Below are 27953 nucleotides of genomic sequence, written 5' to 3' on the forward strand. Positions count from 1 at the left end.
GAGTTCGTGAGTGATTGGCCCGTAAGTCGTCCTCCCCCAGGCCACAACAGACAGAGTTCTCAGTCCGCAAGATGGTCGTTGCCATGGAGATAGCCTTGAAAGGTCCTGGGGATACAACAACCACAGGTGTTTGTGGATAGGGGAAGGAATGAGAGATTCTCACTTCAGAGATCTTCAGGAGTTGTTGTTCCAGTAACGGCCTTGGCCAAGGCCCGTTCTGGTTGAGGGAGCCGAAAGCAGATAAGATTGGGATTGTTTGGTCTTCCAGCAGCTACATCCAATTTGCGCAACTACTATTCCACCACTTTCCTCCCATTTCCCAATAGGATTTCAAATCGATCCAATTTCGTCGGGCAGCCTTAGGGGGCTTTTAACAGCTGTCACCGTTTCCTTAATTTTCCGATAAACCAGGGCAATGCCAAATCCAAACAGCAGAAATCCTGTAATCATAGTTCCGAATAGGTAGATGTCATCTACGTCCTCCACGGAAAGGGCTGCTAGGCACACGACACGTCCATCGTGTAACCAGCTGCAACGTCCCGGCAGGACGGGCAGGTTCCCCCGAACCCAAGCTTCTCGTCGAGAAGACGGTGTCAATTGCGTTGAGAGACCAGTTGATCAGATGATCAGTTGATCGGTCCATAGTTTTAGTTCGAAGAGCGATGAGGAGAGAGTCTCTCAAGTATAAAACAAGACAAGACATGACGAGAGAAGCCAAGCAGGGAAGGGAAGATCATGGGGAGGAGAGGGAGAGAAAATGTGACAGCCTTCGTCGAGAGCCAGTGGACGAAGGTATAGATGTCCTCCTCTTCCTCCTCCAGGTGTTCTGTGACATGGAGGCGGGTGGAGGAGGACATATACATATATATATATATATATATATATATATGTATATATATATATAGATGTCCTCCTCCTCCTCCTCCAGGTGTTCTGTGACATGGAGGCGGGTGGAGGAGGACATATACATATATATATATATATATATATGTATATATATATATATGTATGTCCTCCTCCTCCTCCAGGTGTTCTGTGACATGGAGGCGGGTGGAGGAGGACATATACATATATATATATATATATATATATATATATATGTATATATATATATATGTATGTCCTCCTCCTCCTCCAGGTGTTCTGTGACATGGAGGCGGGTGGAGGAGGACATATACATATATATATATATATATATATATATATATATATGTCCTCCTCCTCTCCCTCCATGTTCTGTGACATGGTGAGGGGAGGGGATATTATATATATATATATATATATATATATATATATATATATATATCCTCCTCCTCCTCCTCCTGTGTGTGGCGGAGGACATGGGGGTTGGTGGGTTGTGTTGGTTGGTGTTCTTCCAGAATACATGGAGAGGAGCTGGAGAGGATAATCACTCATGTTATTATGATAGTGTCACCTCCTGCATTGCTCTCCTCCTCTATTGATCTCCTCCTGCATTGATCTCCTCCTGCATTGATCACCTCCTCTATTGATCACCTCCTCCATTGATCTCCTCCTCCATTGATCTCCTCCTGCATTGATCACCTCCTCTATTGATCACCTCCTCTATTGATCACCTCCTCTATTGATCACCTCCTCCATCGATCACCTCCTGCATTGATCACCTCCTCTATTGATCACCTCCTCCATCGATCACCTCCTCTATTGATCATCTCCTCCATTGATCACCTCCTCAATTGATCTCCTCCTCCATCGATCACCTCCTCTATTGATCATCTCCTGCATTGATCACCTCCTCTATTGATCACCTCCTCCATTGATCTCCTCCTGCATTGATCACCTCCTCCATTGATCACCTCTTGCATTGATCTCCTCCTCTATTGATCACCTCCTCCATTGATCACCTCCTCTATTGATCACCTCCTGCATTGATCACCTCCTCTATTGATCACCTCCTCCATCGATCACCTCCTGCATTGATCTCCTCCTCCATTGATCACCTCCTCCATTGATCTCCTCCTGCATCGATCTCCTCCTCCATCGATCACCTCCTCCATCGATCACCTCCTCCATCGATCACCTCCTCTATCAATCACCTCCTCTATCGATCACCTCCTCCATCGATCACCTCCTCCATCGATCACCTCCTCTATTGATCACCTCCATCGATCACCTCCTCTATCGATCACCTCCTCCATCGATCACCTCCTCTATTGATCACCTCCTCCATCGATCACCTCCTCTATCGATCACCTCCTCCATCGATCACCTCCTCCATCGATCACCTCCTCCATCGATCACCTCCTCTATTGATCTCCTCCTCTATTGATCTCCTCCTCTATTGATCTCCTCCTCCATTGATCTCCTCCTGCAGGGCTTCGGGGACGCGTTGGGGGAACACTGGCTGGGGAATGAGCTGATGCACCTCCTGACCAGCAGGGGGCAGTACTCCCTGAGAGTGGAGCTGAGGGACTGGGAGGGAAGCCCCGCCCACTTCCTGTACGACCGAGTCACACTGGCCAGTGAGAGTCAGCAGTACAGGTGACCAGTGACACACGAATACACACTGCAGGTCGTCACCTTGCTTCCTTCCCTCAGGTAGTACCTCAGAGGTCTAGAGTTCCCCTGCAGGTCGTCACCTTGCCTCCTTCCCTCAGGTAGTACCTCAGAGGTCTAGAGTTCCCCTGCAGGTCGTCACCTTGCCTCCTTCCCTCATGTTGTACCTCAGAGGTCTAGAGTTCCCCTGCAGGTCGTCACCTTGCCTCCTTCCCTCATGTTGTACCTCAGAGGTCTAGAGTTCCCCTGCAGGTCGTCACCTTGCCTCCTTCCCTCAGGTAGTACCTCAGAGGTCTAGAGTTCCCCTGCAGGTCGTCACCTTGCCTCCTTCCCTCAGGTAGTACCTCAGAGGTCTAGAGTTCCCCTGCAGGTCGTCACCTTGCCTCCTTCCCTCAGGTAGTACCTCAGAGGTCTAGAGTTCCCCTGCAGGTCGTCACCTTGCCTCCTTCCCTCAGGTAGTACCTCAGAGGTCTAGAGTTCCCTTGCAGGTCGTCACCTTGCCTCCTTCCCTCATGTTGTACCTCAGAGGTCTAGAGTTCCCCTGCAGGTCGTCACCTTGCCTCCTTCCCTCAGGTTGTACCTCAGAGGTCTAGAGTTCCCCTGCAGGTCGTCACCTTGCCTCCTTCCCTCAGGTAGTACCTCAGAGGTCTAGAGTTCCCCTGCAGGTCGTCACCTTGCCTCCTTCCCTCAGGTAGTACCTCAGAGGTCTAGAGTTCCCTTGCAGGTCGTCACCTTGCCTCCTTCCCTCATGTTGTACCTCAGAGGTCTAGAGTTCCCCTGCAGGTCGTCACCTTGCCTCCTTCCCTCATGTTGTACCTCAGAGGTCTAGAGTTCCCCTGCAGGTCGTCACCTTGCCTCCTTCCCTCAGGTAGTACCTCAGAGGTCTAGAGTTCCCCTGCAGGTCGTCACCTTGCCTCCTTCCCTAAGGTTGTACCTCAGAGGTCTAGAGTTCCCCTGCAGGTCGTCACCTTGCCTCCTTCCCTCAGGTAGTACCTCAGAGGTCTAGAGTTCCCCTGCAGGTCGTCACCTTGCCTCCTTCCCTAAGGTTGTACCTCAGAGGTCTAGAGTTCCCCTGCAGGTCGTCACCTTGTCTCCTTCCCTCAGGTAGTACCTCAGAGGTCTAGAGTTCCCCTGCAGGTCGTCACCTTGCCTCCTTCCCTCAGGTAGTACCTCAGAGGTCTAGAGTTCCCTGCAGGTCGTCACCTTGCCTCCTTCCCTCAGGTAGTACCTCAGAGGTCTAGAGTTCCCTTGCAGGTCGTCACCTTGCCTCCTTCCCTCATGTTGTACCTCAGAGGTCTAGAGTTCCCCTGCAGGTCGTCACCTTGCCTCCTTCCCTCATGTTGTACCTCAGAGGTCTAGAGTTCCCCTGCAGGTCGTCACCTTGCCTCCTTCCCTCATGTTGTACCTCAGAGGTCTAGAGTTCCCCTGCAGGTCGTCACCTTGCCTCCTTCCCTCAGGTAGTACCTCAGAGGTCTAGAGTTCCCCTGCAGGTCGTCACCTTGCCTCCTTCCCTCAGGTAGTACCTCAGAGGTCTAGAGTTCCCCTGCAGGTCGTCACCTTGCCTCCTTCCCTCAGGTAGTACCTCAGAGGTCTAGAGTTCCCCTGCAGGTCATCACCTTGCCTCCTTCCCTCAGGTAGTACCTCAGAGGTCTAGAGTTCCCTTGCAGGTCGTCACCTTGCCTCCTTCCCTCATGTTGTACCTCAGAGGTCTAGAGTTCCCCTGCAGGTCGTCACCTTGCCTCCTTCCCTCAGGTTGTACCTCAGAGGTCTAGAGTTCCCCTGCAGGTCGTCACCTTGCCTCCTTACCTCAGGTCGTATCTCAGAGGTCTAGAGTGCTCCTGCAGGACGTCACCTTGCCTCCTTCCCTCAGGTAGTACCTCAGAGGTCTAGAGTTCCTTGCAGGTCGTCACCTTGCCTCCTTCCCTCATGTTGTACCTCAGAGGTCTAGAGTTCCCCTGCAGGTCGTCACCTTGCCTCCTTCCCTCATGTTGTACCTCAGAGGTCTAGAGTTCCCCTGCAGGTCGTCACCTTGCCTCCTTCCCTCAGGTAGTACCTCAGAGGTCTAGAGTTCCCCTGCAGGTCGTCACCTTGCCTCCTTCCCTAAGGTTGTACCTCAGAGGTCTAGAGTTCCCTGCAGGTCGTCACCTTGCCTCCTTCCCTCAGGTAGTACCTCAGAGGTCTAGAGTTCCCCTGCAGGTCGTCACCTTGCCTCCTTCCCTAAGGTTGTACCTCAGAGGTCTAGAGTTCCCCTGCAGGTCGTCACCTTGTCTCCTTCCCTCAGGTAGTACCTCAGAGGTCTAGAGTTCCCCTGCAGGTCGTCACCTTGCCTCCTTCCCTCAGGTAGTACCTCAGAGGTCTAGAGTTCCCCTGCAGGTCGTCACCTTGCCTCCTTCCTCAGGTAGTACCTCAGAGGTCTAGAGTTCCCTTGCAGGTCGTCACCTTGCCTCCTTCCCTCATGTTGTACCTCAGAGGTCTAGAGTTCCCCTGCAGGTCGTCACCTTGCCTCCTTCCCTCATGTTGTACCTCAGAGGTCTAGAGTTCCCTGCAGGTCGTCACCTTGCCTCCTTCCCTCAGGTAGTACCTCAGAGGTCTAGAGTTCCCCTGCAGGTCGTCACCTTGCCTCCTTCCCTCAGGTAGTACCTCAGAGGTCTAGAGTTGCCCTGCAGGTCGTCACCTTGCCTCCTTCCCTAAGGTTGTACCTCAGAGGTCTAGAGTTCCCCTGCAGGTCGTCACCTTGCCTCCTTCCCTCAGGTAGTACCTCAGAGGTCTAGAGTTCCCCTGCAGGTCGTCACCTTGCCTCCTTCCCTAAGGTTGTACCTCAGAGGTCTAGAGTTCCCCTGCAGGTCGTCACCTTGTCTCCTTCCCTCAGGTAGTACCTCAGAGGTCTAGAGTTCCCCTGCAGGTCGTCACCTTGCCTCCTTCCCTCATGTTGTACCTCAGAGGTCTAGAGTTCCCCTGCAGGTCGTCACCTTGCCTCCTTCCCTCAGGTAGTACCTCAGAGGTCTAGAGTTCCCCTGCAGGTCGTCACCTTGCCTCCTTCCCTCAGGCAGTACCTCAGAGGTCTAGAGTTCCCCTGCAGGTCGTCACCTTGCCTCATTCCCTCATGTTGTACCTCAGAGGTCTAGAGTTCCCCTGCAGGTCGTCACCTTGCCTCCTTCCCTCAGGTAGTACCTCAGAGGTCTAGAGTTCCCCTGCAGGTCGTCACCTTGCCTCCTTCCCTAAGGTTGTACCTCAGAGGTCTAGAGTTCCCCTGCAGGTCGTCACCTTGCCTCCTTCCCTCAGGTAGTACCTCAGAGGTCTAGAGTTCCCCTGCAGGTCGTCACCTTGCCTCCTTCCCTAAGGTTGTACCTCAGAGGTCTAGAGTTCCCCTGCAGGTCGTCACCTTGTCTCCTTCCCTCAGGTAGTACCTCAGAGGTCTAGAGTTCCCCTGCAGGTCGTCACCTTGCCTCCTTCCCTCAGGTAGTACCTCAGAGGTCTAGAGTTCCCCTGCAGGTCGTCACCTTGCCTCCTTCCCTCAGGTAGTACCTCAGAGGTCTAGAGTTCCCTTGCAGGTCGTCACCTTGCCTCCTTCCCTCATGTTGTACCTCAGAGGTCTAGAGTTCCCCTGCAGGTCGTCACCTTGCCTCCTTCCCTCATGTTGTACCTCAGAGGTCTAGAGTTCCCTGCAGGTCGTCACCTTGCCTCCTTCCCTCAGGTAGTACCGCACAGGACTAGAGTTCCCCTGCAGGTCGTCACCTTGCCTCCTTCCCTCAGGTAGTACCTCAGAGGTCTAGAGTTGCCCTGCAGGTCGTCACCTTGCCTCCTTCCCTAAGGTTGTACCTCAGAGGTCTAGAGTTCCCCTGCAGGTCGTCACCTTGCCTCCTTCCCTCAGGTAGTACCTCAGAGGTCTAGAGTTCCCCTGCAGGTCGTCACCTTGCCTCCTTCCCTAAGGTTGTACCTCAGAGGTCTAGAGTTCCCCTGCAGGTCGTCACCTTGTCTCCTTCCCTCAGGTAGTACCTCAGAGGTCTAGAGTTCCCCTGCAGGTCGTCACCTTGCCTCCTTCCCTCATGTTGTACCTCAGAGGTCTAGAGTTCCCCTGCAGGTCGTCACCTTGCCTCCTTCCCTCAGGTAGTACCTCAGAGGTCTAGAGTTCCCCTGCAGGTCGTCACCTTGCCTCCTTCCCTCAGGCAGTACCTCAGAGGTCTAGAGTTCCCCTGCAGGTCGTCACCTTGCCTCATTCCCTCATGTTGTACCTCAGAGGTCTAGAGTTCCCCTGCAGGTCGTCACCTTGCCTCCTTCCCTCAGGTAGTACCTCAGAGGTCTAGAGTTCCCCTGCAGGTCGTCACCTTGCCTCCTTCCCTCAGGCAGTACCTCAGAGGTCTAGAGTTCCCTGCAGGTCGTCACCTTGCCTCCTTCCCTCATGTTGTACCTCAGAGGTCTAGAGTTCCCTGCAGGTCGTCACCTTGCCTCCTTCCCTCATGTTGTACCTCAGAGGTCTAGAGTTCCCCTGCAGGTCGTCACCGTGCCTCCTTCCCTCAGGTAGTACCTCAGAGGTCTAGAGTTCCCCTGCAGGTCGTCACCTTGCCTCCTTCCCTAAGGTTGTACCTCAGAGGTCTAGAGTTCCTGCAGGTCGTCACCTTGCCTCCTTCCCTCAGGTAGTACCTCAGTCACCTTGCCTCCTTCCCTCAGGCAGTACCTCAGAGGTCTAGAGTTCCCCTGCAGGTCGTCACCTTGCCTCCTTCCCTCAGGTAGTACCTCAGAGGTCTAGAGTTCCCCTGCAGGTCGTCACCTTGCCTCCTTCCCTCAGGTAGTACCTCAGAGGTCTAGACTTCCCTTGCAGGTCGTCACCTTGCCTCCTTCCCTCATGTTGTACCTCAGAGGTCTAGAGTTCCCCTGCAGGTCGTCACCTTGCCTCCTTCCCTCAGGTTGTACCTCAGAGGTCTAGAGTTCCCCTGCAGGTCGTCACCTTGCCTCCTTCCCTCAGGTAGTACCTCAGAGGTCTAGAGTTCCCCTGCAGGTCGTCACCTTGCCTCCTTCCCTCAGGTAGTACCTCAGAGGTCTAGAGTTCCTTGCAGGTCGTCACCTTGCCTCCTTCCCTCATGTTGTACCTCAGAGGTCTAGAGTTCCCTGCAGGTCGTCACCTTGCCTCCTTCCCTCAGGTTGTACCTCAGAGGTCTAGAGTTCCCCTGCAGGTCGTCACCTTGCCTCCTTCCCTCAGGTAGTACCTCAGAGGTCTAGAGTTCCACTGCAGGTCGTCACCTTGCCTCCTTCCCTCAGGTAGTACCTCAGAGGTCTAGAGTTCCCTTGCAGGTCGTCACCTTGCCTCCTTCCCTCATGTTGTACCTCAGAGGTCTAGAGTTCCCCTGCAGGTCGTCACCTTGCCTCCTTCCCTAAGGTTGTACCTCAGAGGTCTAGAGTTCCCCTGCAGGTCGTCACCTTGCCTCCTTCCCTCATGTTGTACCTCAGAGGTCTAGAGTTCCCCTGCAGGTCGTCACCTTGCCTCCTTCCCTCAGGTAGTACCTCAGAGGTCTAGAGTTCCCCTGCAGGTCGTCACCTTGCCTCCTTCCCTCAGGTAGTACCTCAGAGGTCTAGAGTTCCCCTGCAGGTCGTCACCTTGCCTCCTTCCCTCAGGCAGTACCTCAGAGGTCTAGAGTTCCCCTGCAGGTCGTCACCTTGCCTCCTTCCCTCATGTTGTACCTCAGAGGTCTAGAGTTCCCTTGCAGGTCGTCACCTTGCCTCCTTCCCTCATGTTGTACCTCAGAGGTCTAGAGTTCCCCTGCAGGTCGTCACCTTGCCTCCTTCCCTCAGGTAGTACCTCAGAGGTCTAGAGTTCCCCTGCAGGTCGTCACCTTGTCTCCTTCCCTCATGTTGTACCTCAGAGGTCTAGAGTTCCCCTGCAGGTCGTCACCTTGCCTCCTTCCCTCAGGTAGTACCTCAGAGGTCTAGAGTTCCCCTGCAGGTCGTCACCTTGCCTCCTTCCCTCATGTTGTACCTCAGAGGTCTAGAGTTCCCCTGCAGGTCGTCACCTTGCCTCCTTCCCTCAGGTAGTACCTCAGAGGTCTAGAGTTCCCCTGCAGGTCGTCACCTTGCCTCCTTCCCTAAGGTTGTACCTCAGAGTTCTAGAGTTCCCCTGCAGGTCGTCACCTTGCCTCCTTCCCTCAGGTAGTACCTCAGAGGTCTAGAGTTCCCCTGCAGGTCGTCACCTTGCCTCCTTCCCTCAGGCAGTACCTCAGAGGTCTAGGGTTCCCTGCAGGTCGTCACCTTGCCTCCTTCCCTCATGTTGTACCTCAGAGGTCTAGAGTTCCTTGCAGGTCGTCACCTTGCCTCCTTCCCTCATGTTGTACCTCAGAGGTCTAGAGTTCCCCTGCAGGTCGTCACCTTGCCTCCTTCCCTCAGGTAGTACCTCAGAGGTCTAGAGTTCCCCTGCAGGTCGTCACCTTGTCTCCTTCCCTAAGGTTGTACCTCAGAGGTCTAGAGTTCCCCTGCAGGTCGTCTCCTTGCCTCCTTCCCTCAGGTAGTACCTCAGAGGTCTAGAGTTCCCTTGCAGGTCGTCACCTTGCCTCCTTCCCTCATGTTGTACCTCAGAGGTCTAGAGTTCCCCTGCAGGTCGTCTCCTTGCCTCCTTCCCTCAGGTAGTACCTCAGAGGTCTAGAGTTCCCTTGCAGGTCGTCACCTTGCCTCCTTCCCTCATGTTGTACCTCAGAGGTCTAGAGTTCCCCTGCAGGTCATCACCTTGCCTCCTTCCCTCAGGTTATACCTCAGAGGTCTAGAGTTCCCCTGCAGGTCGTCACCTTGCCTCCTTCCCTCAGGTAGTACCTCAGAGGTCTAGAGTTCCCCTGCAGGTCGTCACCTTGCCTCCTTCCCTCAGGCAGTACCTCAGAGGTCTAGAGTTCCCCTGCAGGTCGTCACCTTGCCTCATTCCCTCATGTTGTACCTCAGAGGTCTAGAGTTCCCCTGCAGGTCGTCACCTTGCCTCCTTCCCTCAGGTAGTACCTCAGAGGTCTAGAGTTCCCCTGCAGGTCGTCACCTTGCCTCCTTCCCTCAGGCAGTACCTCAGAGGTCTAGAGTTCCCCTGCAGGTCGTCACCTTGCCTCCTTCCCTCATGTTGTACCTCAGAGGTCTAGAGTTCCCTTGCAGGTCGTCACCTTGCCTCCTTCCCTCATGTTGTACCTCAGAGGTCTAGAGTTCCCCTGCAGGTCGTCACCGTGCCTCCTTCCCTCAGGTAGTACCTCAGAGGTCTAGAGTTCCCCTGCAGGTCGTCACCTTGCCTCCTTCCCTAAGGTTGTACCTCAGAGGTCTAGAGTTCCCCTGCAGGTCGTCACCTTGCCTCCTTCCCTCAGGTAGTACCTCAGAGGTCTAGAGTTCCCCTGAAGGTAGTCACCTTGCCTCCTTCCCTCAGGCAGTACCTCAGAGGTCTAGAGTTCCCCTGCAGGTCGTCACCTTGCCTCCTTCCCTCAGGTAGTACCTCAGAGGTCTAGAGTTCCCCTGCAGGTCGTCACCTTGCCTCCTTCCCTCAGGTAGTACCTCAGAGGTCTAGACTTCCCTTGCAGGTCGTCACCTTGCCTCCTTCCCTCATGTTGTACCTCAGAGGTCTAGAGTTCCCCTGCAGGTCGTCACCTTGCCTCCTTCCCTCAGGTTGTACCTCAGAGGTCTAGAGTTCCCCTGCAGGTCGTCACCTTGCCTCCTTCCCTCAGGTAGTACCTCAGAGGTCTAGAGTTCCCCTGCAGGTCGTCACCTTGCCTCCTTCCCTCAGGTAGTACCTCAGAGGTCTAGAGTTCCCTTGCAGGTCGTCACCTTGCCTCCTTCCCTCATGTTGTACCTCAGAGGTCTAGAGTTCCCCTGCAGGTCGTCACCTTGCCTCCTTCCCTCAGGTTGTACCTCAGAGGTCTAGAGTTCCCCTGCAGGTCGTCACCTTGCCTCCTTCCCTCAGGTAGTACCTCAGAGGTCTAGAGTTCCACTGCAGGTCGTCACCTTGCCTCCTTCCCTCAGGTAGTACCTCAGAGGTCTAGAGTTCCCTTGCAGGTCGTCACCTTGCCTCCTTCCCTCATGTTGTACCTCAGAGGTCTAGAGTTCCCCTGCAGGTCGTCACCTTGCCTTCTTCCCTAAGGTTGTACCTCAGAGGTCTAGAGTTCCCCTGCAGGTCGTCACCTTGCCTCCTTCCCTCATGTTGTACCTCAGAGGTCTAGAGTTCCCCTGCAGGTCGTCACCTTGCCTCCTTCCCTCAGGTAGTACCTCAGAGGTCTAGAGTTCCCCTGCAGGTCGTCACCTTGCCTCCTTCCCTCAGGTAGTACCTCAGAGGTCTAGAGTTCCCCTGCAGGTCGTCACCTTGCCTCCTTCCCTCAGGCAGTACCTCAGAGGTCTAGAGTTCCCCTGCAGGTCGTCACCTTGCCTCCTTCCCTCATGTTGTACCTCAGAGGTCTAGAGTTCCCTTGCAGGTCGTCACCTTGCCTCCTTCCCTCATGTTGTACCTCAGAGGTCTAGAGTTCCCCTGCAGGTCGTCACCTTGCCTCCTTCCCTCAGGTAGTACCTCAGAGGTCTAGAGTTCCCCTGCAGGTCGTCACCTTGTCTCCTTCCTCATGTTGTACCTCAGAGGTCTAGAGTTCCCCTGCAGGTCGTCACCTTGCCTCCTTCCCTCAGGTAGTACCTCAGAGGTCTAGAGTTCCCCTGCAGGTCGTCACCTTGCCTCCTTCCCTCATGTTGTACCTCAGAGGTCTAGAGTTCCCCTGCAGGTCGTCACCTTGCCTCCTTCCCTCAGGTAGTACCTCAGAGGTCTAGAGTTCCCCTGCAGGTCGTCACCTTGCCTCCTTCCCTAAGGTTGTACCTCAGAGTTCTAGAGTTCCCCTGCAGGTCGTCACCTTGCCTCCTTCCCTCAGGTAGTACCTCAGAGGTCTAGAGTTCCCCTGCAGGTCGTCACCTTGCCTCCTTCCCTCAGGCAGTACCTCAGAGGTCTAGGGTTCCCCTGCAGGTCGTCACCTTGCCTCCTTCCCTCATGTTGTACCTCAGAGGTCTAGAGTTCCCTTGCAGGTCGTCACCTTGCCTCCTTCCCTCATGTTGTACCTCAGAGGTCTAGAGTTCCCCTGCAGGTCGTCACCTTGCCTCCTTCCCTCAGGTAGTACCTCAGAGGTCTAGAGTTCCCCTGCAGGTCGTCACCTTGTCTCCTTCCCTAAGGTTGTACCTCAGAGGTCTAGAGTTCCCCTGCAGGTCGTCTCCTTGCCTCCTTCCCTCAGGTAGTACCTCAGAGGTCTAGAGTTCCCTTGCAGGTCGTCACCTTGCCTCCTTCCCTCATGTTGTACCTCAGAGGTCTAGAGTTCCCCTGCAGGTCGTCTCCTTGCCTCCTTCCCTCAGGTAGTACCTCAGAGGTCTAGAGTTCCCTTGCAGGTCGTCACCTTGCCTCCTTCCCTCATGTTGTACCTCAGAGGTCTAGAGTTCCCCTGCAGGTCATCACCTTGCCTCCTTCCCTCAGGTTATACCTCAGAGGTCTAGAGTTCCCCTGCAGGTCGTCACCTTGCCTCCTTCCCTCAGGTAGTACCTCAGAGGTCTAGAGTTCCCCTGCAGGTCGTCACCTTGCCTCCTTCCCTCAGGTAGTACCTCAGAGGTCTAGAGTTCCCCTGCAGGTCGTCACCTTGCCTCCTTCCTCATGTTGTACCTCAGAGGTCTAGAGTTCCCCTGCAGGTCGTCACCTTGCCTCCTTCCCTCAGGTAGTACCTCAGAGGTCTAGAGTTCCCCTGCAGGTCGTCACCTTGTCTCCTTCCCTCAGGTAGTACCTCAGAGGTCTAGAGTTCCTGCAGGTCGTCACCTTGCCTCCTTCCCTCATGTTGTACCTCAGAGGTCTAGAGTTCCCCTGCAGGTCGTCACCTTGCCTCCTTCCCTCAGGTTGTACCTCAGAGGTCTAGAGTTCCCCTGCAGGTCGTCACCTTGTCTCCTTCCCTCAGGTAGTACCTCAGAGGTCTAGAGTTCCCTTGCAGGTCGTCACCTTGCCTCCTTCCCTCATGTTGTACCTCAGAGGTCTAGAGTTCCCCTGCAGGTCGTCACCTTGCCTCCTTCCCTAAGGTTGTACCTCAGAGGTCTAGAGTTCCCCTGCAGGTCGTCACCTTGCCTCCTTCCCTCAGGTAGTACCTCAGAGGTCTAGAGTTCCCTTGCAGGTCGTCACCTTGCCTCCTTCCCTCATGTTGTACCTCAGAGGTCTAGAGTTCCCCTGCAGGTCATCACCTTGCCTCCTTCCCTCAGGTTATACCTCAGAGGTCTAGAGTTCCCCTGCAGGTCGTCACCTTGCCTCCTTCCCTCAGGTAGTACCTCAGAGGTCTAGAGTTCCCCTGCAGGTCGTCACCTTGCCTCCTTCCCTCAGGTAGTACCTCAGAGGTCTAGAGTTCCCCTGCAGGTCGTCACCTTGCCTCCTTCCCTCATGTTGTACCTCAGAGGTCTAGAGTTCCCCTGCAGGTCGTCACCTTGCCTCCTTCCCTCAGGTAGTACCTCAGAGGTCTAGAGTTCCCCTGCAGGTCGTCACCTTGCCTCCTTCCCTAAGGTTGTACCTCAGAGTTCTAGAGTTCCCCTGCAGGTCGTCACCTTGCCTCCTTCCCTCAGGTAGTACCTCAGAGGTCTAGAGTTCCCCTGCAGGTCGTCACCTTGCCTCCTTCCCTCATGTTGTACCTCAGAGGTCTAGAGTTCCCCTGCAGGTCATCACCTTGCCTCCTTCCCTCAGGTAGTACCTCAGAGGTCTAGAGTTCCCCTGCAGGTCGTCACCTTGCCTCCTTCCCTCAGGTAGTACCTCAGAGGTCTAGAGTTCCCCTGCAGGTCGTCACCTTGCCTCCTTCCCTCATGTTGTACCTCAGAGGTCTAGAGTTCCCCTGCAGGTCGTCACCTTGCCTCCTTCCCTCAGGTAGTACCTCAGAGGTCTAGAGTTCCCTGCAGGTCGTCACCTTGCCTCCTTCCCTCAGGTAGTACCTCAGAGGTCTAGAGTTCCACTGCAGGTCGTCACCTTGCCTCCTTCCCTCATGTTGTACCTCAGAGGTCTAGAGTTCCCCTGCAGGTCGTCACCTTGTCTCCTTCCCTCAGAGGTCTAGAGTTCCCCTGCAGGTCGTCACCTTGCCTCCTTCCCTCAGGTTGTACCTCAGAGGTCTAGAGTTCCCCTGCAGGTCGTCACCTTGCCTCCTTCCCTCAGGTAGTACCTCAGAGGTCTAGAGTTCCCCTGCAGGTCGTCACCTTGCCTCCTTCCCTCAGGTAGTACCTCAGAGGTCTAGACTTCCCTTGCAGGTCGTCACCTTGCCTCCTTCCCTCATGTTGTACCTCAGAGGTCTAGAGTTCCCCTGCAGGTCGTCACCTTGCCTCCTTCCCTCAGGTAGTACCTCAGAGGTCTAGAGTTCCCCTGCAGGTCGTCACCTTGCCTCCTTCCCTCATGTTGTACCTCAGAGGTCTAGAGTTCCCCTGCAGGTCATCACCTTGCCTCCTTCCCTCAGGTAGTACCTCAGAGGTCTAGAGTTCCCCTGCAGGTCGTCACCTTGCCTCCTTCCCTCAGGTAGTACCTCAGAGGTCTAGAGTTCCCCTGCAGGTCGTCACCTTGCCTCCTTCCCTCATGTTGTACCTCAGAGGTCTAGAGTTCCCCTGCAGGTCGTCACCTTGCCTCCTTCCCTCAGGTAGTACCTCAGAGGTCTAGAGTTCCCCTGCAGGTCGTCACCTTGCCTCCTTCCCTCAGGTAGTACCTCAGAGGTCTAGAGTTCCACTGCAGGTCGTCACCTTGCCTCCTTCCCTCATGTTGTACCTCAGAGGTCTAGAGTTCCCCTGCAGGTCGTCACCTTGTCTCCTTCCCTCAGAGGTCTAGAGTTCCCCTGCAGGTCGTCACCTTGCCTCCTTCCCTCAGGTTGTACCTCAGAGGTCTAGAGTTCCCCTGCAGGTCGTCACCTTGCCTCCTTCCCTCAGGTAGTACCTCAGAGGTCTAGAGTTCCCCTGCAGGTCGTCACCTTGTCTCCTTCCCTCAGGTAGTACCTCAGAGGTCTAGAGTTCCCCTGCAGGTCGTCACCTTGCCGCCTTCCCTCATGTTGTACCTCAGAGGTCTAGAGTTCCCCTGCAGGTCATCACCTTGCCTCCTTCCCTCATGTTGTACCTCAGAGGTCTAGAGTTCCCCTGCAGGTCGTCACCTTGTCTCCTTCCCTCAGGTAGTACCTCAGAGGTCTAGAGTTCCCCTGCAGGTCGTCACCTTGCCTCCTTCCCTCAGGTTGTACCTCAGAGGTCTAGAGTTCCCCTGCAGGTCGTCACCTTGCCTCCTTCCCTCAGGTAGTACCTCAATTCAATTCAATTCAATTCAGTTTATTTGTATAGCCCAATTTCACAAATTACAAATTTGTCTCGGAGTGCTTTACAATCTGTACACATAGACATCCCTGCCCCAAAACCTCACATCGGACCAGGAAAAACTCCCAAATAACCCTTCAGGGGGAAAAAAAGGGAAGAAACCTGGAGGAGAGCAACAGAGGAGGATCCCTCTCCTAGGATGGACAGATGCAATAGATGTCATGTGACCAGAGGGACAGATTTAGAGTTAAAATACATTCAATGAATATGACAGAGTGTATGAATAGTTCATAGTAGGCATATTCCACGATGGAGACCTCCACGATCCATCAGGCAGATGGCGGTGGGGAGGAGGAGTGGGCGGAGTCTCAACAGGACAGTGGCGTAGTGATGAGCAGGAATTCCACCCAGGCGATCCATCAGGCCCAGGACCCCATGACGTCTCAGGCGATGACCCCATGAGACGGCATAGATCCTATCTGCCTGATGGATCGACCTGCAGAGTTCCCCTGCAGGTCGTCACCTTGCCTCCTTCCCTCATGTTGTACCTCAGAGGTCTAGAGTTCCCCTGCAGGTCGTCACCTTGCCTCCTTCCCTCAGGTAGTACCTCAGAGGTCTAGAGTTCCCCTGCAGGTCGTCACCTTGTCTCCTTCCCTCAGGTTGTACCTCAGAGGTCTAGAGTTCCCCTGCAGGTCGTCACCTTGCCTCCTTCCCTCAGGTAGTACCTCAGAGGTCTAGAGTTCCCCTGCAGGTCGTCACCTTGTCTCCTTCCCTCAGGTAGTACCTCAGAGCAGCAGGGAGGCCGAGCAGCCTGGGGCCCCAGGGGACCGGGTTCAGCACCCGGGACCAGGACCACGACAACTGTGACCACTGCAAGTGTGCTCTGATGCTCACTGGAGGTAAGGTCCCTCCTCCCTTGTCTCATCTCCTGCCTCCTCTTCTCATCGTACTTTATGGTCATTTAGAGTCAAACAGACCATAAAGCAGGCTATGCTTTAGGGCGGGGCTACAGGGTGATGGACAGGTCTCTGTGACTCCTCCTCAGTCCATATATGGTCACTTCCTGTTCACTGGCTGCAAACAAAAACATGATGGCCACAACTCAAAGCTTCAGATTCAGGCTTCTGGATTCACCAGCGGGGCGTTCACTGACCTGTTTCTGGATCAGACATCAGAGATGACGGCGTTCTCCTCCTGCAGGTTGGTGGTTCGGCCTGCGGCTTCTCCAACCTCAACGGCATTTATTACAGCGCGGCCACAGGAAGCTCAGCGGCATCAAGTGGCACCACTTCAGGGCCCCAGCTACTCCCCTCCGCCTCCACCGCCATGATGGTCTCCTCCACCGCCATGATGGTACGACCCTCGACTTCTTCTACTCCTCCACCGCCATGATGGTACGACCCTCGACTTCTAACTACTCCGCTCCACCGCCATGATGGTACGACCCTACGACTTCTAACTACTCCCCTCCACCGCCATGATGGTACGACCCTACGACTTCTAACTACTCCCCTCCACCGCCATGATGGTACGACCTCGACTTCTAACTACTCCCTCCACCGCCATGATGGTACGACCCTCGACTTCTAACTACTCCCTCCACCGCCATGATGGTACGACCCTCGACTTCTAACTACTCCCCTCCACCGCCATGATGGTACGACCCTACGACTTCTAACTACTCCCCTCCACCGCCATGATGGTACGACCCTACGACTTCTAACTACTCCCCTCCACCGCCATGATGGTACGACCCTACGACTTCTAACTACTCCACTCCACCGCCATGATGGTACGACCCTACGACTTCTAACTACTCCCCTCCACCGCCATGATGGTACGACCCTACGACTTCTAACTACTCCTCCACCGCCATGATGGTACGACCCTACGACTTCTAACTACTCCCCTCCACCGCCATGATGGTACGACCCTACGACTTCTAACTACTCCCTCCACCGCCATGATGGTACGACCCTACGACTTCTAACTACTCCCTCCACCGCCATGATGGTACGACCCTACGACTTCTAACTACTCCCTCCACCCCCATGATGGCACGACCCTCGACTTCTAACTACTCCCTCCACCGCCATGATGGTACGACCCTCGACTTCTAACTACTCCCTCCACCGCCATGATGGTACGACCCTCGACTTCTAACTACTCCCTCCACCGCCATGATGGTACGACCTCGACTTCTAACTACTCCCTCCACCGCCATGATGGTACACCCTCGACTTCTAACTACTCCGCTCCACCGCCATGATGGTACGACCCTACGACTTCTAACTACTCCCCTCCACCGCCATGATGGTACGACCCTACGACTTCTAACTACTCCACTCCACCGCCATGATGGTACGACCCTACGACTTCTAACTACTCCCCTCCACCGCCATGATGGTACGACCCTACGACTTCTAACTACTCCCCTCCACCGCCATGATGGTACGACCCTACGACTTCTAACTACTCCCTCCACCTCCATGATGGCACGACCCTACGACTTCTAACTACTCCCTCCACCGCCATGATGGTACAACCCTACGACTTCTAACTACTCCCCTCCACCGCCATGATGGTACGACCCTACGACTTCTAACTACTCCCTCCACCTCCATGATGGCACGACTCTGAGAAATATGAACAGATATTCATAACTCGGATATTTTAATGTTGATCGTCTGTCACAATATAAAAACTAATAGCTATACAGATGTGTGTGTATAGCACGGTGGCTCAGTGGTTAGCACTGTCGCCTCACAGCAAGAAGGCCCTGGGTTCGAGTCCCGGTCGTTCCAGGTCCTTTCTGTGTGGAGTTTGCATGTTCTCCTCGTGTCTGCGTGGGTTTACTCCGGGTCCTCCGGTTTCCCCCACCATCATAAAGACATGCACCGCAGCCTCACCCCGGTTCGTATGGATGTGAATGAATGTTGGTGGTGGTCGAGGGCCGTGGCGCTGATTGGCTGCCACGCTTCCGTCAGTCTGCCCCAGGGCAGCTGTGGCTACTGATGTAGCTTACCACCACCGGTATGACTGTGTGTGTATGACTACTGGACTCTGGACTGTAAAGCGACTTCGAGTGTCTAGAGAAGCGCTATATAAAATAAATGATTATTATTATTATTATTATATATATATATATATATATATGTTGATCCTAAAGCATTCTGCGCTCAGTTTAAACTCAATAAACAGAAGTTCTTGCTTAATGCACATTATGGAACAGAAGGTGGAGTTTCCTGTTTCCCGTTCGCTCTCGTTGTTTGTTCTGTTTTCAGGTTTTTATTCAGCTCTAAAGAGGCTTCAGCATTTTGTACAATAAAATATGTCAATAAAGACGGAACATGTGTTTTTATGATAAATATGAAATAGAAATGTGTAATATTTTTTTATCTATATTGAAAAATATGTATAATACAATTGGTCACGGGTTTAAGTCAAAACTTGAAATGATAAAAAAAGGAAAAATAATGAAAAATAAAATAAAATGTGTTTTCAGGTGAGTTCCTTTAATGTTACAGATAAACCTGTTTTACTCTTTTATTGGTATTAGGATATGCACATTGGTGTGCATTAATAGTTAAATCAGATACTATTTCCATTGTATGAAACATTTCTTCATCTAGGGATAAATAGAGAATCTCAATCTGAATATGTGTATTTAGCAGTTGCTGTAAAAAAACGATACAAACTGTATTAATAAGTAGTGAGAGGATCTGTTCCACATTTACGCAACCAAACAACTGGTCTAAGAGCGCCCCGTGTCGCTCTGCCTCTGGTGGCCAGACTGTGTTACTACAACATTTGGTTGTCTTCACCACAGTCTGTGTATATATATTATAAATATTAATACATATTTATATATATATATATAAATATATTGCACCCTACAACTTAACGAATAACTCACAAATACTGTTTACGGTTATATAAAATTAATTAATGTATCAATACATTCATTATTATGTATTATCAAAGGTTAGGATGATAACGGTGTTTTTATTTCATATTATAAGCACATTACTGTAAATAAATATAATATAGTTTATGTTTTAACTGTTGTTTCTTCTTCGGTGTCCATGACGTCACTTCCTCTGACTTCGCGTTTTCGCGGTGCTTAATTTTGTCCCTCCGGGTTCTCGAGAAACAAACGCACTTCCGATTCCGGTCCAGAATCTCAGTTGAAGTGTGTTTCTGTGAAGGTCGTGAGTCCAAATCTGTGAGTATTCTCTTTAACTGCTCTTTACACGTGTGTACTTGTACATCAACAGGTGATGTGTGTTTTAATTTGTATCTGTAACTATGTTTAAAATAGCGTTTACGTAGCTGTCACGAACTACCGTGAGCTACATGCTAAAGGAAGCTAATCTCACTGATAAGCTATTCTGTTCTTTAAATATAATGTATGTAATATTATATTAGCGACGTTCTCTTCTGATGTTTATCAGAGAGTAAAAATAATGTAAAGCACGAAGAGAAGAAGCTTCTTAATGTCAATGAACTGCATTCTTTGAACTGAGCGACACCGGTTAGCTTCACCTGCAGCTGATGATGATGATGATGATGGAGGACACGAAGTGTAACAGCACAATGTGGCACATGTCACGTGTCCTTGTCACTCAGAGGTCACACCATCGTCTCCAGAGGACACGCGGCCCCTGCTCCTCTGGTCCCCATGTCCACTAGTCCCATGGTGGTCTGGGCCTCTAGTAATAATAATAATCATTTATTTTATATAGCGCTTCTCAAGTCACCCGAAGTCTCTTTACAGTCCAGAGTCCAGTAGTCACACACACACACACAGTCATCCCGGTGGTGGAGCTCCATCAGGAGCCACAGCTGCCCTGACGGAAGCGTGGCAGCCAATCAGCGCCTACGGCCCCTCCCCCAATCAGCGCCTAAGGCCCCTCCCCCACCACCAACATTCATTCACATCCATACGAACCGGCGTGAGGCTGCGGTGCATGTCTTTATGGTGGTGGGGGGAACCGGAGGAAACCCACGCAGACACGAGGAGAACACGAGGAGAACACGAGGAGAACACGCTCCACACAGAAAGGACCTGGAACGACCGGGATTCGAACCCAGGGCCTTCTTGCTGTGAGGCGACAGAGCTAACCACTGAGCCACCGTGCTGCCCCTAGTCCTCTGGTCCTCTAGTCCTCTGGTCCTCTAGTCCTCTAGTCTCCTTTGTCCTCTAGTCGTCTGGTCCTCTAGTCTCTTGGTCCTCTAGTCCTCTAGTCTCCTGGTCCTCTAGTCCCTTGGTCCTCTAGTCTCTTGGTCCTCTAGTCTCCTTTGTCCTCTAGTCTCTTGGTCCTCTAGTCCTCTAGTCTCCTGGGTTTAGTGTCCTGGTCCTCTAGTCCTCCAATTATATTATGTTTGCTATGTTATGCTATGGTAGTTGTTATGTGGTGCCCAGTCTGACCCTGTGTCATTCTGTGCTTCTGACAATAAAAGACTTGTAACTTGTAGCAGATGCTGAAGAACTGGAACTAGAGTTTAAAACATAGTCCTGTCAAAACATCTAAATATTAAAATCAGTAACTGGACCTCGTGCGTCTCTTTCTGAGCGACCTTTAATTCCCTTCCGGCGCGTCTGTGTGGTCGCCAGGTGATCGTCATGCAGCTGGCCAAGCCGGTGATGAGGCGGCTGCTGAGCAAGCGCCTGAGGTTCCACCTGCCCGTCGCCTTCGCCCTGTCGCTGGTGACCGCCATCGCTTTCAAGGTGAGGCTCACGGTTTTATATTTCTGAGAAACCACATTTCCATTTATCTTTTAGTAAACTGTGTTTTTGTTCAAGTTACTTTTTGCCTTTTGTGTGTTTACGTTAATGAAATCAGTAAATTAAACTCTGTCCCACTTCCTGTTGGCCGACGTCTCGCCAGACTTTCAGAATAAAATACCAGAAGCTCATGAAAACGTTGTTGATTCAACCGTCCAGAATACGAAGCTCTGGTCTCTCATGAATAATCATATTCAGCCGGCGGTGTGGTTCCTCCTCAGTACGCAGTGACGGAGCCCAGGAAACAGGCCTACGCCGACTTCTACAAGCATTACGACGCCACCAAGGAGTTCAACGCCATGAAGGAGGCCGGCGTCTTCCAGAGCGTGCGGCCATCTGGGGAGTAAAGCCTGCGTGAGTTGCCTCATGGACACCGGAATATATATATATATATTATTTTGTTACTATATATTTTATATATATATTTTAAAGATATATATTTAATAATAATAATTTAAAAAATATATATATAAGAACAAAATTACATATTTATATACATTTTTTAATAATAAAATAAATAATATTTATATATGAATATATTTAATTATTCTTTTATCTATTATAGATTTGAATATATATTTTTATATATATATATACATTTCTTATATATAATTAAAATATATATATATATATTTTTTATATATACTTAAAAAAATATATATATATATACAGGACTGTCTCAGAAAATTAGAATATTGTGATAAAGTTCTTTATTTTCTGTAATGCAATTAAAAAAACAAATGTCATGCATTCTGGATTCATTACAAATCAACTGAAATATTGCAAGCCTTTTATTCTTTTAATATTGCTGATTATGGCTTACAGCTTAAGAAAACTCAAATATCCTATCTCTAAATATTAGAATATCATGAAAAAGTATACTAGTAGGGTATTAAACAAATCACTTGAATCGTCTAATTAACTCGAAACACCTGCAAGGGTTTCCTGAGCCTTGAAAACACTCAGCTTGGTTCAGTAAACTAAATCACAAGTATGGGGAAGACTGCTGATCTGACTGCTGTCCAGAGGACCATCATTGACACCCTCCATCAGGAGGGTAAGACACAAGAAGTTTCTCAAAGAGCAAGCTGTTCACAGAGTGCAGTTTCAAAGCACATCCACAAAAGTCTGTTGGAAGGGAAATGTGGCAGGAAACGCTGCACAACCAAGAGAGATGACCGCAGCCTTAACAGCATTGTGAAGAAGAGTCGCCCAGAATTTGGGGAGCTTCAAAGACAGTGGACTGAAGCTGGAGTCCAGGTATCAAAAGCCACTGTTCACAGACGTGTCCGCAAATGGGCTACAATAGCCGTATTCCCATGGTCAAGCCACTTCTGAACTCAAGACAACGGAAGAAGCGTCTGACTTGGGCTATGGAAAAGAAGCACTGGACAGTTGCAGAGTGGTCCAAAGTCCTCTTTTCAGACGAAAGCAAGTGTTGTATTTCATTTGGAAGTCAAGGCGCCAGAGTCTGGAGAAAGGCTGAGAGGCACAAAATCCAAGTTGCTTGAAATCCAGTGTGAAGTTCCCACAGTCAGTGATGGTTTGGGGAGCCATGTCAGCTGCTGGTGTTGGTCCACTGTGTTTCATCAAGTCCAGAGTAAATGCAGCTGTGTACCAAGAGATTTTAGAGCACTACATGCTTCCGCCTGCTGAAAAGCTCTATGGAGATGAGGATTTCATTTTCCAGCATGATCTGGCACCTGCCCACAGTGCCAAAACCACCAGTAACTGGTGTACTGACCATGGCATTACTGTCCTCGATTGGCCTGCCAATTCCTGACCTGAACTCCATAGAGAATTTGTGGGGTATTATGAAGAAGAAGCTGAAAGACACCAGACCCAACAATGCAAATGAGCTAAAGGTCGCTATTGAAGCATCCTGGGCATCCATAAACCCTCAGCAATGCCACAGGCTGATTGCCTCCATGCCACGCCGCATTGATGCAGTAATCCGTGCAAAAGGATTCCCAACCAAGTACTGAGTGCATTAATGGACATTTTCAAATGTTTGATTTTGTTTTGCTGTTATAAATCTTTTTTTTTACTTGGTCTGAGGAAATATTCAAATTTTATGAGATAGGATTTTAGAGTTTTCTTAAGCTGTAAGCCATAATCAGCAATATTAAAAGAATAAAAGGCTTGCAATATTTCAGTTGATTTGTAATGAATCCAGAATGCATGACATTTTTGTTTTTTTAATTGCATTACAGAAAATAAAGAACTTTATCACAATATTCTAATTTTCTGAGACAGTCCTGTATATTTGATATACATGTTGTGCTTGTGAAGTGAATCTACAGTAGACTCTTATTGCAGCTATTTCCTCTCTGTATTTTCAAGGTAAAGTCCCTTTAGAGATCCTCCAGTATTTTTTCCGAGTGTTCCTGAATGCAGCATCAAACCTCTGGTTGGTGTCTAACGTGTTGTTTTTGCCGTCTTCCTGCAGCTCTTCGTCCCCGTCGCCGCTTCCTGTCCGAGGATGAAGTCTGTTTGGTTCCTCTGAATAAAATATTATTACTGTAAACGCTCGTGAGTTATTACTGGTGCCTGGTGATGTCATAATGATGTCATAATAATTTTATCACTGTTGTATGTTCCTTAACTGGTAAAGCTGAAGGTAGTTTTTAATTCATGCAGCATATTAACATTATATAATAGCTACTGTGTGATTTCTTTATCTACACAATGCAATATCCAGGTGCTTGTTTACATCATATGTTTCACTAATGTTCATGTATGATGTCATCGATCCTACGGGCCGGTATCGGCTCCGTTATAGCCAGAATACACCTCTTCTCTAAATACACACTCAACACTTTAATAACCAGCTGCTTTTAACTTTATCATGTTTTACGGTACACATTTCAATAATGTCTTTTTAGTATTGCACCATGTCAAGCATCAGTTCTGTGCTCGACATATATATTTTATTATGTATGATTATGTTGTGTGTATATATATATATATTTATGTGTGTTTGTATGTAAATATAAATATATATATATGCATGTGTAAAAAAAAAAAAATTTATACATATATTTTTTTTAATTTATATATATTTTGACTGACGTGATGACTACAGACTGTTTACTGCAGCCTGTGTGCCACTCTGGCGCCCCGTGCCGTGGCTTCGTGTACTGCAGCCTGTGTGTCTCTGGCGCCCCCGTGCCGTGGGCTGGTGTGCAGCCTGCAGCCTGCGTGTCTCTCTGGCTCCCCGTGCGTTGGGCTGGTGAACTGCAGCCTGCGTGTCTCTCTGGCCTCGTGCCGTGGGCTGGTGAACTGCAGCATGTGTGTCTCTGGCGCCCCCGTGCGTTGGGCTGGTGAACTGCAGCCTGCGTGTCTCTCTCTGGCGCCCCCGTGCCGTGGGCTGGTGAACTGCAGCCTTTGTCCGACCCGCCTCCTCCTCCACTTCCTGGTCTGGTTCAAACGGCGCTGAAGCGGTTCAGTGAAATAAGTCCGAAGTTGTCTGACTCTCCAGAGGAGATGAACTCTGCGACGCGGCCGCGCGGTGAAGCCTGCTTACCGGGGAAGCCTCGCGGGACTCTGTGATCCACGGACGGTGTTCACGGTTAACGGGCGACTTTGACGGGGGAGGACGAGCTGCTGCTGCGGCTGGCCTCTGAGCTCACGGGGCTAGAGCTAGGTAGCTTAGCATCACGATACCCAGAGGACTGAAGGACTGGTCTGAGGACAGTTCTAGAAGAGGACCAGTTCTAGGAGGTCTAGAGGACCAGGTCTAGCTCTAGAAGAGGTCTAGAGGAGGACCAGGTCTAGTTCTAGGAGAGGTCAGTTATAGACGAGGTCTAGAGGACCAGGTCTAGTTCTAAAAGAGGTCTAGAGAAGGACCAGGTCTAGCTCTAGGAGAGGTCAGTTATAGACGAGGTCTAGAGGACCAGGTCTAGTTCTAAAAGAGGTCTAGAGAAGGACCAGGTCTAGCTCTAGAGAGGTCAGTTATAGACGAGGTCTAGAGGACCAGGTCTAGTTCTAAAAGAGGTCTAGAGAAGGACCAGGTCTAGCTCTAGGAGAGGTCAGTTATAGATGAGGTCTAGAGGACCAGGTCTAGTTCTAAAAGAGGTCTAGCTCTAGGAAAGGACAGTTATAGAAGAGGACTGGTCTAGTCCTAGAGGTCTCATCCAGACTAGAGGTCTGGTCTAGTTCTAGAGGTGTGGTCTAGAAGAGGACTGGTCTAGTCCTAGAGGTCTGGTCTAGAAGAGGTCTGGTCTAGCCTAGAGGACTGATCTAGTCCTGGGGTCTGGTCTAGAAGAGGACACCATGGAGAACAAGGACAAGGTCCAGATGAGGAATCACCCGCGCAGGTAACGTGAGCTGATGAACTCATTGATCATGCATCATTGATCAGGTCTGGTTTCCTGTTGGCATGGCAACTTCAGCCTGATAGTCAATACAGTGATGTCGTAGCACTGGACTGTAGTACAACTCAGTGCCTTGTACTTCACTTGAATACATTTACTCTACGTTAGTCTGACAGCTGCAGGTACAACAATATGAATTAAATCTTTATCTAAAATAAAGTAGTTACAATTAGCTCCACACTATATATTATATATATAATATAATAAGAGATTAATCCTGACTTTATCCAGTTATCAGCTGGTTCATATTGAATATGTTATATTATTAATATGCATATTAATATATATTAATATATTATATTAATATGCATTATTAATATGTATTATTAATATACGTATTTATTAATATTATATTAATATGTATTATTAATATGTATTATTAATTATTATATTAATATTTATTATTAATATGCATGATTAATATCTAATATTAATATGCATTAATATGTATTATTAATGTTATATTAATATGCATTATTAATATGCGTTATTAATGTGTTATTTATTATAATAAACGTGTGATGTTGTTTAAATGTCCTCTAACTCACGTCTGATTGGTTCATTATTATTTGGGCCACTGTTTATTTCTCTGCTGTGGCTGCTTCTCTCTGTTGAGCTGAATCACTTTATTGTTGTTGTTGTTGTTGTTGTTTTACTGGTTCTGGCAGAAGGAAGTGCTGAGTATACCCTCATCAGAAGGAAGTTACCTCCTTATCTCCTTCACTGTTTCCTTGTTCAGATCACAGGCATGTCATCGGCAGCTAACGTCGTTAGCGTCGTTAGCTGGAAGCCGGCGACATGTTGAGAGCCGTTGAGACTCAATCAAAACCAGTGGAGCATCAGACTGGGACCAGTAGACTGGGACCAGTAGACTGGGACCAGCAGACTGGTCTGGGTCCAGTAGACTGGGACCAGTAGAGCAGCAGACTGGTCTGGGTCCAGTAGACTGGGACCAGTAGAGCATCAGACAGGGACCAGCAGACTGGGACCAGCAGACTGGTCTGGGTCCAGTAGACTGGGACCAGTAGACTGGTCTGGGTCCAGCAGACTGGGACCAGTAGAGCAGCAGACTGGTCTGGGTCCAGTAGACTGGGACCAGTAGAGCATCAGACAGGGACCAGCAGACTGGGACCAGCAGACTGGTCTGGGTCCAGTAGACTGGGACCAGCAGACTGGTCTGGGTCCAGTAGACTGGGACCAGTAGAGCAGCAGACTGGTCTGGGACCAGTAGACTGGGACCAGCAGACTGGGACCAGTAGAGCAGTAGTCTTTATGTGACGAGGAGGTCCTGAGAGATGAAACAACCCTGATCAATAAGTCTCTCTCTCTCCTCTCTCTCACACTTTCTCCTCCCTCTCTCTCCTCTCTCTCACACTTTCTCCTCCCTCTCCCTCTCTCTCTCCTCTCTCTCTCACTTTCTCCTCCCTCTCCCTCTCTCTCTCCTCTCTCTCTCACTTTCTCCTCCCTCTCCTCCTCTCTCTCTCTCTCTCTCATCCTCTCTTTCCCTCTCTCTCTTCTCTCCTCTCTCTCTTCCCCTCCCTCCTCTCTCTCTCTCTCTCCTCCTCCTCCTCTCCTCTCCCTCTCTCCCTCTCCCCCTCTCTCTCTCTCTCCTCCCCCCCTCTCCTCCTCCTCTCCTCCCTCTTTCTCTCTCTCTTCCTCTCCCCTCTCTCCCCTCTCTCTCTCTCCCTCTCTCTCTCTCTCCCCCTCCTTCCTCTCCCTCTCTCCCCTCTCTCCCTCTGCCCTCTCTCTCTCTCCTCTCTCCTCTCTCTCCCTCTTTCTCCTCCTCCTCCCTCTCTCCTCTCTCTCTCTCCTCTCTCCCTCTCTCTCTCCCCTCTCTCCTCTCTCCTCTCTCTCTCCCCTCTCTCTCTCTCCCCTCTCTCTCTCTCTCCCTCTCTCTCTCCCCTCTCCCTCTCTCTCTCTTCCTCTCTCTCTCCCCTCTCTCCCTCCTCTTCCTCCTCTCCCTCTCTCCTGTCTCCCTCCTTCCTCTCCCCTCTCTCTCTCTCCTCCCTCTCTCTCTCACCCCCTCCTTACTCTCCCTCTCTCTCTCTCCCCTCTCTCTCCCTCTTTCTCCTCCTCCTCCCTCTCTCTCTCCCCTCTCTCCTCCCTCTCCATCTCTCTCTCTCTATCTCCTCTCTCTCTCCCCTCTCTCCTCCCTCTCCCTCTCTCTCTCTCTCTCCTCCTCCCCCCTCTCTCTCTCTCTCTCTCTCCTCCCCCTCCTCTCTCCCCTCCTCTCCTCTCTCCTCTCTCTCCTCTCTCACCCCCTACTTCCTCTCCCTCTCTCCCTCTTTCTCCTCCTCTCTCTCCCCTCTCTCTCCTCCTCTCCCCCTCCTTCCTCTCCCTCTCTCTCCCCCTCCTCTCTTCCTCTCCCTCTCTCTCTCTCCTCTCTCTCCCTCTTTCTCCTCCTCCTCCCTCTCCCTCTTCTCTCTCTCTCTCCTCTCTCTCCCCTCTCTCCTCCCTCTTCCTCTCTCTCTCTCTCCTCTCTCCTCCCTCTCTCTCTCCTCTCTCTCCCCTCTCTCCTCCCTCTTCCTCTCTCTCTCTCTCCTCCTCTCCCCTCTCTCTCTCTCCTCCTCCTCCCTCTCTCTCCCCTCTCTCCCCCTCATTCCTCTCCCTCTCTCTCCCCCTCCTCTCTCCCTCTCTCTCTCCTCCCTCTCTCTCTCTCCCTCTCTCTCTCTCCTCTTCGCCTCTCTCTCGCACTGTCCCTCTCTTTCTCCTCTCTCCTCCCTCTCTCCCCCTCTCCCCCCCCCCCCTCTCTCCTCTCCCCCCCCTCCTCTCCTCCCCCCTCTCTCTCCTCTCCTCTTTCCTCTCTCTCTCCCCTCCTCTCTCCTCCCTCTCTCTCTCCTCCTCCTCCCTCCTCTCTCCCCTCCTCCCTCCCTCCCCCTCCTCCCTCCCTCTCTCTCCCCCTCCTCCCTCCCCCCGCTGAAGAGCTGAGTGAGGACAGTCTCACCAAGCAGCCTGAGGAGGTCTTTGATGTGCTGGAGAAGTTGGGTGAA

General features: G+C 51.2%; 2 protein-coding genes across 3 annotated transcripts in view; both read left to right on the forward strand.

The window, feature by feature from the left end:
* angpt4 (angiopoietin 4) overlaps positions 1 to 27953 on the forward strand; it is a 59613-nt gene that overhangs the window by 15054 nt on the left and 16606 nt on the right. The window contains 1 exon segment of the mRNA XM_056436935.1: positions 2354 to 2520. Coding sequence (XP_056292910.1) covers positions 2354 to 2520 — 167 coding nt within the window.
* On the forward strand, positions 18927 to 23114 carry LOC130208057 (cytochrome c oxidase subunit 6C-1-like). Of its 2 annotated transcripts, none has more exons than XM_056436940.1 (4): positions 18927 to 19024; positions 20417 to 20530; positions 20809 to 20941; positions 23037 to 23114. In XM_056436940.1, exons 2-3 carry the CDS (start codon positions 20426 to 20428, stop codon positions 20932 to 20934), a joined length of 231 nt encoding a protein of 76 aa, XP_056292915.1. In that variant the 5' UTR covers positions 18927 to 19024; positions 20417 to 20425; the 3' UTR covers positions 20935 to 20941; positions 23037 to 23114. The 2 variants fall into 2 exon arrangements, with proteins under 2 accessions (XP_056292915.1, XP_056292917.1); XM_056436942.1 differs by lacking the exon at positions 18927 to 19024 and adding an exon at positions 19145 to 19905.

This window comes from Pseudoliparis swirei, chromosome 18, assembly GCF_029220125.1.
Source record: "Pseudoliparis swirei isolate HS2019 ecotype Mariana Trench chromosome 18, NWPU_hadal_v1, whole genome shotgun sequence".
NCBI lineage: Eukaryota > Metazoa > Chordata > Actinopteri > Perciformes > Liparidae > Pseudoliparis > Pseudoliparis swirei.